The sequence below is a fragment of the Typopeltis vanoorti genome, chromosome 5 (genome assembly GCF_054136105.1).
Source record: "Typopeltis vanoorti isolate ZY-2024b chromosome 5, IOZ_Tvanoo_1.0, whole genome shotgun sequence".
NCBI lineage: Eukaryota > Metazoa > Arthropoda > Arachnida > Uropygi > Thelyphonidae > Typopeltis > Typopeltis vanoorti.
The window spans coordinates 105,197,215-105,209,836 of record NC_143553.1 but is presented as its reverse complement, the minus strand read 5'-3'; the positions used below and the strand labels follow the sequence as shown (position 1 = coordinate 105,209,836).

At 36.2% G+C, this 12,622-nt stretch overlaps 1 protein-coding gene across 1 annotated transcript in view; it reads right to left on the bottom strand.

The window, feature by feature from the left end:
• rg (A kinase anchor protein rugose) overlaps positions 1-12,622 on the bottom strand; it is a 1,380,990-nt gene that overhangs the window by 1,242,104 nt on the left and 126,264 nt on the right. The window contains exon 7 of the mRNA XM_090393458.1: positions 3,791-3,917. Coding sequence (XP_090249584.1) covers positions 3,791-3,917 — 127 coding nt within the window. The remainder of the gene's footprint in view (positions 1-3,790; positions 3,918-12,622) is intronic.

Sequence of the window (12,622 nt, the reverse complement as noted above, 5' to 3'; positions counted from 1 at the left end):
TAAAATTACACGTGTACAGCATAACACTTAAGCAACTTAACAGCTTAAGCAACTGGCAGTTGCTTAAGCAGAACATATATTGACGCGAATTCTGGGAATACAAGAGCATAACAGCGTCGGGAAAAAGCAAGGGATGAACCCAAGGGGTGAAAAGATATGGGTCGTGTGCAAAGGGGAAATGAGGAAAAAGAGGGTGCTCTAAGGAGGAATATAAGGGGACGAGTGCCGTATTGGAGATGTCTCTTGTCATATCGTTTTCCTGTTTGGTGGCTCGGAAGTTAGTGGGAGTTCGCATAAAGGGGACATGAAGCATCTGTGCTAAGATAAGATGTCGGACAGCAGGCTTTCTTGAAAATGGAGAAGAATTCTATGCAGAGCTGAAGGTAAAAATTTCCAGTCCTAGCAGAATCAAGCCGTCACTGAGAAGTTTCCCATCGAGTTGTTTCTGAAACGCAAAAATTTAAGTCCGTTTTTGGCAGAAATAATGAAGATAGCGTAACCCCTACATTGGCGTATGGACAGCCAATAGACAAGAAGTAACTTGACGTACACGTGGTGCTGAAAGATGCGAAAAACATTCGGTAAGGTGAAATTACTCTATTTTGTGTATAAAATTCATTAGAAGAGAGAAGATTGAATGTGAAATTAAGAACAGTATTCTAAAGAACTCTGTGGACAGTCTCTAATTAGAAAGTTAACCTCCTTTGAGAGAGTAAGAAGAATTGTTTGGAAAAGATCTTGAGTAATTGTATGTGATAGGATTAACTTAATGAGATCAGAATTGTGGATTTTAGTAACTGAGTAACATTAGAATGTTTGTTTATATTATCTTATAAATAGCATTACAGAAAGGATTCTCAGTCATTCTCAGTCTCATATTCTGTGGCACTTTAACAATGCTAATTAGGATAACTTTTAGGATTTCTATCTTATTTCCATGATCTGATTACTGCTTTTATTCTTCTGAACCTAGCACCTGCTCTGATCTAATAAATAAATATATAAATAACAAAGTATTCTCACTGGGATGAGTGCTTTTATTTCCCACTCCACTGAAAATCCTTGACCCTTATCAAAGTTCTGGTTCTCAGCAACTGTGCCAAAGTGGTCCAAGCCAAAAATTCAGCCTATGCCAAATAGCATATGGCCAAATCAAAAACTCCAGTCTCTTACTAACTTACACCACAGCTCATAGCTACAAAAAAAAAAAAAAAATCAACAAATCCAAAGACTGTACAAGGGCCATATGCACTAAACTTGTCTCCTACTCAAATGGTAGTCGAGTCTTCTGGTCACTTGCCAAGGCTGTGAGATGCAACTTCTGTCCTTCTGTATTTCCAACTCCCTCACATCCTAATAATACAATGGTAACATCTTCTAAGGATAAGGAGGATCTCATAACATTAATTTTTTTCCTCCAACTCTGGGGTACATGACCAAAGCAAATATCCCACTATTCCACCAACTATACACAGTATGCTGCTGCTCAAATTTTGCCAGGAATACATCAGAAAAATACATAGCATTGATATCAGTAAGTCTTCTGGCACCTGGGAAGTATATCCAGCTATACTACAAGTGTGCGCTCCAGAAATCACATCCATCTTCTGTTGTCTCTTCAAACAGACATACACCCAACAGCTTCGGTGCAAGCTTTTATCCAACCTATACCAAAAAGAGAGAGAGAAAAGTCAATCATCAAACTATCACCATACTGCTCCAACTTCAATACTTTCAAAAAAGAATGGAAAAATCATTCACAGCCAACTGCTTCAGTAATGGGTAAGGTTAGCAGGAGATCTGCTGTGAAATGAGAATGGTAGAATCCATCTTGTAGACCCATCAATTATTTAGTGATCACAATATAGATTCTACCATTCTGGATATTTCCTAGGCATATGATCAAGTCTGGCATCGTAGCCTTCTTACCAAGCTGCCATCTTATGGTATTCCTTCTCCTCTTGTGAGTGGACTGCTAGCTTCCTCTCTGGTCATTTATTGCAGGCCATGGTAGATGGTTCCCTTTCATCAGATTTTTAATCCATGCCCATATGTTTTGTGCTTTCACCTAAACTCTCTCTCTCTTATACATCAGTGACCTCTTCTCTCTCTCTCTCTCTCTCTGACATCCAATCCTATTCATAGCTTTGCTGATTACAGTACTCTCCATTCTTTTTCATTTTGAAATGAAAATGCGTGCTCAGGAAAGTCATACTTTAAGATCTTCTTTAACCAATGCATTAAATGATGATCTTGCCATTCTAGTAGGGTGAGAATAACCTGGTGAATTTTAATATTGTCAAAATGCAATCCCGTCTCATTTCCCAGAAGAAAGACCATGCTTCACTCTCTGTCACTTTTGACAACATTCTCCTCACCAAATATGATCAGTTTTCTCTTCTTGGGATCACTTTCACAGACAAGAATATATAAGGTCCATAGACTCCAAAAATCTTGGTATTAATTTTCATTCTAAACAGTACTTTCATCCTGTTCAACTTCTGATACTTTAGCAAGCTCAAATCCACCTAATCTTAGAATACTGTTCCCACATTTTGGATGGTGCACCTAGGATCTCCTTCAGGATGTTGAATGTATTCACAAGAGAGCAATTTGCTTAAATGATGACCCCTTGCTCACTGACTCCCTCTAGTCACTTTTCTCATATACACTCTATTACTGCCTTATGTCTTTTCTATATGCATTTCCATGAGCACTGCTGGACATTACCATTCCTTCACTTTCCTCTGATCGTGTATGAACACGAGCAGCTGCGTGTCAACAGCCATATACAGTTCAGCTCTAAATTTATCCACCCAATTTCTCATTTGTTCCTTCATTTCCTACAACTCTGCAATTTGAAACAGTCTTCGCCATTATGTTTTACCCTAATGATTACAATGCTCATACATCAAGAAACACATCAAATACTTTTCTTTCTGATCACTTCCCCACACATAGCACTGTCATGTCATAGGTCTTGGGACCTGTGTGTGTGAGTGAGAGAGAGAGGCTGATATATATATATACACACACAAAACTAATTCTAATTTATGCAAGGATGATGGAATTGACTTTAAATGATATACAAAAGTTTACTGATCACAAATGTAGAAATTTTGACCTTGTTTATGTGTGTATACTACAAACATCCTATGAAACTGTTAATATCTAACTAGCACATTTGTTAGATGAATGTCAATTATTGACTGATATTTTATTAGAACATTTTATTACCACAGACTGTTAGACTAAGATAATAATAAAATGTAATTAATATTACCATTAATAAATCATAGCCAGAATTATCAATTACTAATGAACTATACTACTCTCTAAAATTATCCCACTTTCAAATAACCAAACTGATAGTTAGCATTCATCTGCTCCTGGAACAGCAATATGTAGCCAAATTCAATTAAACTTACCCTCTGTTCATAATATTATCAGTTAATGACCATCATTTAATATTAATTTTCCAGTGAAATCTAATAATGAGATCATTGTGTTTTAAAATACTTAAATCAACATTATATCCAAACGAATCATTAAATGTTTCATTATGTTTCAACTTCTTCATTCAGAAAAATGAACGAAGTGCACACCAAGAGTTATTTCATAATGTTGCTTTGCTACACAAGAGAAGACTGGACAAGATTCATGAAAACTAAATATTGTTCTTATGTGAGTCTTCCAGAATTACAAGAGAACTTGTAGACAAATATTAACTTATTTAAAATCTGAACATTTTAAACTAGAAAAGAAAAACAGCAAATAATATAAACATTACCTTCCTTGGTTGAAATTCATATTTCACACAATGCTGATATCCTTTACCTTTTACTTTCATTGATGTGAAAACTAAACAATTTCCAACAAAGTGTGCAGAATATCCAACGCCTTTACTAGTACGAAAACTGCAAAAAAAAAAAAGTGGGGAAGGGGAGTATTAAAATATTATTTAGAACTGATGAAAGACAAATGTTAAAAGTCTTTACAATAATTTACCTAAAATTATCAATGACTGTGATCAGTTCACAAAAAAAAAAAAAAAGTCCTACTGAAAGCGATAAATCAAATTTCTCTGTGCAAGGAGAGAGATAAACCCATTCGGATGATATTTTATAGGAACAATATAGGTTATGTTCAGATATATCTCAACAGTGCAGTCTGAGGTTCCTAGGAAAAAGAACTGTTTAGTTAGCTAGATGACAATCTCCCAAATTTGAAAGACTGCTGAAGACTGTTTTAAAATTAGTCTGAAATTCAGAATTAAAGACTACCTTCAACTAACAGTGTAGACTACCTCATTATCCAGCCAGAGAGGACGAAGTTATAGAGCATTAGTCCTTGTTTTTCTTTATCATTTGAAATGTTTCCTAATTATTTGATTGTGGCTTGTGAAAAGTAATTGTGAAATTCTCTGATAATTGTTTTTGTGCTCTGAAGCCATCACTTTAAAATCCATTTAATCCAGAAAAATATTATGATCTCTATAATTTATATTAATTTTAATCATAAGTGGCACTGTGCATCATACCATAAAAATGTAACACGAGTAATAGCCAAAACCAGTCTTTTTGTATTTTTCCACCAAATATTTGGTTTTGAAATAGATTGTAAGGTCTTTCAAGACAATGCTGAAATAGTTGCATGCATAATTATTTTGTTTCTCTTAGCATAAATGGTATAATCTCCAATGCAATATTCAAGGTCAACTTTCATTCCACTATAAAAAATATATAAAATATAAAAAATAAATCCGTGTTTAAGATGTCCCCATGTATAAGACAAACCCTATTTTTTCAAATCCAAAATTAAGAAATCGATATTTTAAACATCTCCACTGTCTAATCATACACTCAGTGGGAGGAGATCTAAACTGTCTCTCTGAAGCTTTATTTCCATGTTCTTTTGCATAATTGATGACTTTTAACTTGAAATTTGAAGCATATGACAATTGTTTTTTATTTTTGAACATTTTTATGAGCTAGTGCACAAAATATTGTTAATGCATTAACTTACCCTGCCAATGAGTTCCAGACGTATGAATGCTTTCAGAGTTCTGATTGGTTTATTCAGAATCAGCCATTCATGATGTCAATCGACAGAGTTAACAAAGGCTAGTGATTGGCAGAAGCCTGTGCATGGAGACAAGGTGCCGGCAGTTTCACCATGGCAGCCGCGGGTCTCTCAACCGATTAACCTTTCCCCCCCCGACCATGCTACATCTACACCCTGCAGATGTAGCATGAAATGAAGAGTGTGTGTGTGTATATATGTGTGTGTGTGTGTCTGTCAACCTTTTTGGCCAAGTAGTTAGCATATCTGCTATTCAACCAACAGGCTGCAGAATTTGAATCCTGCCATGGGCATGGTTTGTGATTGTCTTTAGGTTGAAGATGAATGTCATTGCTCAGTGTGAGACCACCACTTTGCTTATTGGAGGCGTGAAGTAGCCTGAAAAATTTCCATGTTTAGTCTCTACAGCATGGTTTCCAAACTATGTAAAAAAAATAAATGAAAAATACATAAAATTGATAAATATGGGGGGGGGGGGGGAATATCCATAGCCTGCCCATAGTGCAAAATGTACTATTGGTTTGCAAATAACCCTTCATCGGTGGGAGCAATCTAAATATATATATATATATATATAATATATATATATATATAATTATAACAATTTGGAAACAGCATATACCCATTTGGCATATAAATAAACCCACAAATAAAATAGATACACTATTAATCGGATGATCATTATATTAGCTACATCAGATGATCTACAGAAATCAGTAAAATTATTAAGTGAAAATTCAGAACAATATAATATGAAAATATCAAAAGTAAATACAAAAATAATGGCTTTCAAAGGAGAACACTCAAAAAGAAGTAAAACTGTAATAGATAATAAATATCATTTTACTTTCAAGTCTGATATTTGAAAGTAAATATAGCCTGTCCACATTGGACCTCTTAAGTTTCAATGTGTCACTACTACTTTAGTGTATGGACCATGCGTCAAAATTATAGAAATGAGAAGTAACACTCACGAAGTTTTTGTAAAATAAAATTAGTACACTTTAATGTGTGCTCCTTGAGTAGCACGCACAACATCAAGTCGATAGTCTACTTCTGACCAGGTTCTCTAAAGCATGTCAGGGGTGATGGAGGACACAGCAGCAAATGTGATGTTTCAGGTTCTCTAGGCTGTCCACTTTAGCTGCGTACACTGTGTCCTTCACATACCCCCACAAGAAAAAATCAACTGGGGTAAGATCCGGTGATTGTGGTGGCCAGGGAATCAGTCCTTTGTGTCCGATCTACCACTGAGGGAAGACCCTGAGGAAAGGCTTTTCTCAACTGGTTGTAATTTAATAATACATGTAAGAGGAATTTTTCTGCTGCTGGCCGAATACTGATTTGGCCGAAGTTGAATTGAAAATCACACCAAATCAGTCAAATACTGAATATTCAGGATCCAGTGATCATGGCGGCCAGGGAATCAGTCTACACACTGATTCCCTGGCCTGAGGGAAGACCCTGTCAAGAGTTGCATGGACCTCCAAATGCCAGTGTGATGGGACACAAACCTGTTGAAAGAGGATGTGTGGTTGCAAGTCTTCGAGTTGTGGAAAAATGAAATTTTTCAGCATGTCGAGGTAAATAATTCTGTTGATATTGATTTCCACAAAAAAAAAAAAAAAAATGGGCCAATGACAGCATTTCACATTACACCATGCCAGACATTTACCTTGGGACAGTCATGCATGTATTCCATGAGAGTGAGGATTTTCACTTCCCCATATCCTGACATTGTTCCTGTTCATTCTTCTGCTGACACATGAAAAGTGGCTTCATCAAAAAGCAAATATGGGAAAGAAAATCTGGATTTTTGTTGACCAGAATTTCAGATGAAAAAATTACCTGTTGTGGCTTATCATTTTGCTTGATTTCCTGCAACAGCTGCACTTTGTATGTGTGTAGACACAACTTATGATGGATGACCTTGTGAATGGTGGAGTAGGGTATTTGCAATTCACATGACACCTCTCCCAACGGATTTTGTCGGGCTTTGCACAAAGGTCTCGTAACTCCTCTCTACTTTCTATTCCAATATTGGCTGTTTCCCTCCTCCATGTTGTTTCAAAACACTTCCTGTCATTAGGAAATTTTCTTTTGACAAACGGATACTCTTGGGGGGGGGGGGGTTGCTTTGATTGATTTCAGCTCAGCTAACCACCATATAACTGGCGCTGTCACTGCCCCTGATGGCATGTTTAAAACTACAACAGCCCTATCCAGCAGCACCACTGCATCAAGATGCAGGAAAAATTTCTGGATGAAACTTGTATAGTCTCTGGAACATTTGAACAACTCAAACTTTATATATTTTCATATTTTGATATTTTACAATTCTTCGAAACTAGAGAGATCCAATGTGGACATCCTATACTTTCAAACACCTGGGATGTGATTTATCATATGAAGATGAAAAAAATATAGACATTAAAATATCAAATTTAGTTAAAGTAAACAGCATAATAAATAATATATTTAAGTCATCCCTGGAAATAAAAAAAAAGAATCAGAATATATAAGGTCCTGTCTAAACCAACTTTATTATGTGGAAATGAAACAATCACCATTAAAAAAGAAGAAACGGATTCAAACAGAAATGAAATTTCTGTTTGAATCCAATATATGAAGTGGGGTCCGTAAAACAAATGAAGAAATTTTACATTTCCTGAATATAATATTAAGTATTATATAAACAAAATAAGTACATATAAACAAAAATGGTTAGAACAGCTAAATTGAATGGATAATAGCAGACTGACAAAAATACTATATTATTATTATCATTTATACAGGTACTCCCATGAAGCCAAAAGACTCATCACAGGAGACCACATTAATCATTAGTGACACAATACCTATCATACATCTTAAACTTATTCACTGTTAGGGTGCTCACAACCACCTCTGGCAATACAACATTACATCGATTTACTTAATTCCAAGTAAAGAACCAAGTCCACACCCCTTTACTATCCATACCCTTAGTCAAGTGTGACCCCCTTGTTTTCCCCTTACTACCTATGTCATGAAAAATTTCTTTTGTGCCAATCTTATAGAACTATTTTAGTAATTTACAAGTTTCTATCATATCCCCTATGCTATGCCCATCAGCTAAACTCTGCAGCCCACACACTTTCAATCTATTATTATTATTATTATTAAGAGAGAGACCTACAGGGAGTCAGGAACTCATTGGGAGAGGCCATACTACATGTATCAGCTATCATACTCATTCTTGAATTCATTCACACTGCTTGCACTCACAATATCCAATGGCAACCCATTCCAATCAGGCACCACCTTGTGAGAGAAAAATCTAGTCCTCACTCTTTTCATAGCAGCATTCATTTTCAGCTTCCAAGGATGCCCTCCATAAAATGAAAAATTACCTCAACTGAAATCCTGTGTGATCCTTTCAGAAGTTTGTAAGTCTCAATCATATCATCCCTCTTTCTCCAATTTGCTAGTATCAATGTCAGCCTACAAATTCTCAATCTGTGCTCCACAAATCTGTATTCCACAATCCTGATATCATTTTTGACACTCTCCTTTGCACTCTATCTCTCTTCACTGTATCGGAATCACGACAGAAACCAGGAGACCATACCTGTGCGCAATAGTCGAAGCGAGGTCTTATCAGGGCCTCGTAAAGAGACAAAATTATTTTCCTTATCTTAACATGTCAAGGTTTGTTTCAGCATTGCCATTATTCTCTGAGTTGTATTTAAAATTTTTTCTATATGACCCTTTCAACTTCCTGTCTATTAAAACTCAAGGATCACTAGCCTCATCCGTTTCTTCAAGCATAATCCCACCAATATAATAAGACATTAGATATCTAATCACACCAAAGTGCATGACTTTACATTTATTAACATTGAAATAATAGCCATTTTCACATGTCCACAATTACAGCCTATTCAAATCATTCTGCAAGTACTGCATATCAGCAGCATTCCTGATTACCCTACCTATCTTTGCATCATCAGCAAATAGCTGTATGTCACATGTCAAATCCTTCCCAATGTCATTAATGTACAGATTGAATAACAATGAACCAAGGACTGATCTTTAAGGCACACCACTGGTTACCTTGAATCTTGCAGATTCACACTCCCATATACAACTTTTTGATATATGTCAGTCAGTCTTCCTCTTATCAATGCCAATAGTTTATAATCCAAATCCATATTCTCCAATTTATGCAACAGTATTCTATGCTGTATTCTGTTAAAAGCCTTAGCAAAAATCCAAAAATATTGTGGTGTATCCATTCGCCTGGTCTAACTCGGTGGTAACATTATTAACATTATTATAGAATGTGATCAAGTTGCTAAAACATGATCTTCCCTTAGTAAACCCATGTTGTTCACTGCAAAGTAGAGATTCTTCGTGAACCCATTTCTGAATACAAGCCCTAATCAACTTTTCCAAAATCTTTGCCACCACTCCTGAGATACTGATTGGTCAATAGTTAGATACATTGGTTTTTGCACCACCCTTGTGCAATGGAATTCCCATACATTCTTTCCACTCCTGTGGAATCTTCCCTTTTCTGAGACTCAAATTATATAGCCTGGTCAAGGGAATAGTCAGTTCACATGAACTCGCTTTTAGCATCCGTGCTTATATCCCAGTTCCTATTGAAGAATTCTTATTCAGTTTGTGCAATAGCTCTAGTACTTCCTCTTCCTCCTCATACGGTGAAGAGGTAGTGGTGAGTTCAATGTTGCATATACCAGGTTGATAGCTATTAGCTAAATGGCTGCTCATTAGTTGAAAAATCACTTCTGCATCAGTTACCCTCATGCCATCTGCATTCAGTAGAGTTATTCTTTCAAATTCATTCTTTCTTTTACTTGTAGCATATTGATAGAATGCGTTCAGGTTGTATTTAGCTTGCAGAGCCAGTTTCTTTTCATATTCAGACTTTGCTTTACATACAACAATTGTGACTCTTCTGGCTTGCTACTTATAATTTTCATAGCAGGCATCATTCTTATGCCTATGGTATTCCTTCCACATCAGCATTTTCTTATGAGTCTCTTGTTTGATAAGAATGTAGGATGTTGCGAGTATGTGGACTGCAGACTCTGGTTAACAGGAGAAAGAGGGGTGATATGATAGAGGTCTATAAACTTTTGAATGAGTGTTATAGGATTTCAACCGAAATCCTATAACACTCATATGCTAGCAAGTGTGCTTGCTAGCATATGAGGGTGGTCTGAAAAGTTCTCGAGCTCAACCATAGATGGCGAAACTATAAGCAAGATTTTTTTTTACTGAGTTGGTACATCTGTCATAAGCATCCATGTGAAATTGCAAGTCATTCTATCAAGTAGTTTGTTTTATACAGCTGTCTGAAGCAAAAGTGTTGTCTGTATCCCTTGAAATCGATAAAGTATCGTGTGGTTATAAAATTCTTTGTAAAAGAAGGTTTAATGCCAAAAGAAATTCATTCAAAGTTCATAAAAGTTTATGGGCACTCTTCTCCTTCGTTTTTGACAATTAAGAAATGGACTGCCAAGTTTAAACATGGCCGTACCAGTCTTGAAGATGATCCACATGAAGGAAGTCCAAAAGTGTAACACCACCAGAAATCATTAATCAAGTGCATGATATGGTATTGGATGACTGGCGAGTCAAAGTGCGTGAAATTGCTGAGATTATAGGCATTTCAAAAGAACGTGTAGGATATATTTTGCATGAAGAATTGCAAATGAAAAAGCTTTGTACAAGATGGGTGCTGTGCTTGCTCACAGCAGATCAAAAATGCACATACATGAAAATCTCTGAACAGTGCTTAAAGCATTTTAACAAGAATAAAACTGATTTTGTGCTTCGATTTATTACTATGGATGAGACTTGGATTCACAATTACACACCAGAATCCAAACAGCAGTCAAAACAGTGGACAGAAGCTGGTTGTTCAGCGCCAAAGAAACAAAGTTGGTTCCATCAGCAGGAAAGGTCATGGCATCAGTGTTTTTGGATGCTAAAGGCATTTTGTTTATTAATTATCTTGAAAAGGGTAAAACAATAACCAGGGAATATTATTCCGATCTTTTAACCAGACTAGACAAAAAAATTTGTGCGAAAAGACCCGGTTTGCAAAAACAAAAAAATCATCTTTCATCAAGACAATGCACCTGCTCACAAAAGTGTTTTGGCAATGGGAAAATTAAGGGATCACTATGAATTGTTAGAAACATCCCCTATTCCCCAGATTTGGCTCCCTCTGACTTCTATCTCTTCCTCGCTGGTCAGAGTTTTTCTTCAAATCAAGAGGTGATTGCAACTGTAGAGGGGTATTTTGCAGATCTTACTGAGAACCACTCCAGGGATTTGGATAATGGCGCTGGAGCATCGCTGGAATAAATATATTAGTCATAAGGGAGATTATGTTGAAAAATAAAAATAATTTTGAAATTATAAATTCGTTTTTTCATTGTAAAGCCGAGAACTTTTCAGACCACCCTTGTATGTAGAATTGGCAAAGAAATTACTGTATATGCAAAAGTTGTCTAGCTCACTTACCTTACAGCATTGATTGTGGTATTATCAATATTTAAAACAAGTGAAAATGTAATGGTGTTCTGCTGCCTTTCCAAGTAAGTTACAGATGATTAAAGTTTAGAGTAGGCTTTTCTACTATAAGATACAAGTGGCCTGATAAAGCAGTCGGTAATGATGAAAAAGCAGCAACTGAAATTGTGAAGGAGGAGAGTGCAGCTCATCAAATATTTACCACTAACAAATTTCCAAGTCAAATGTTTAATATTAACTACAGGACCATTTTCGGGAGATAAAAAATATCTGAAAAATATATGGCTAAAATGCACATGTTAAAAAATAAAACATCTGAAATAAAAGAAGCACACAGTAAAATAAAACATGCTGCTATGCTCAACTGATTCATTTACTTCTGCTATTCCATGGCAGTATAGACTGGAGAAGGAAATGACAGAGCAGACATCTGCACATATCTTCTCTTAAAATGAAAGGCATCCTAACAGTGATGTCACTTCAAGAAAGTCTGTCTTCTTTAATCAAGGAAATGGGAGTAACCTTATGTCATATACCGCTATGAGTCACTGAATGCTCTTCTTCTTCTTCTCCCATAGTCCTAAATGAACTGTTGGGTCATTCATGGCTAGTAGGTGATACTCTTTGCTAGCCTCCTCCAGTTGTCTTGGTCTCTTGTTCTTGATGTCAGTTGAGAAAGGGAGGAATTTGTCAATTTTTTGATGTTATCAGTCCATTTTAATCGAGGTCGGCCCCTAACCCTTGATCCCAGAACGATTCCTTCTAGGGTTTGCTTTGGAATGCCATTAGCCCTCTCCACATGTCCGAACCATTTCATCTGTCTTCTTCTGATGACTGTCAAAATATTTTCCCTTTTTCTCACATCTATTGAGTTAATCAGTTTTCGGACATTTTCATTGGTTTAGTGAGCAGTATGGGGCATTCTTCAGCATGCTCTTACTACATGAATTATCAGGACCAATTCCTGATAACTCCAGTTCTAAAGTATTAT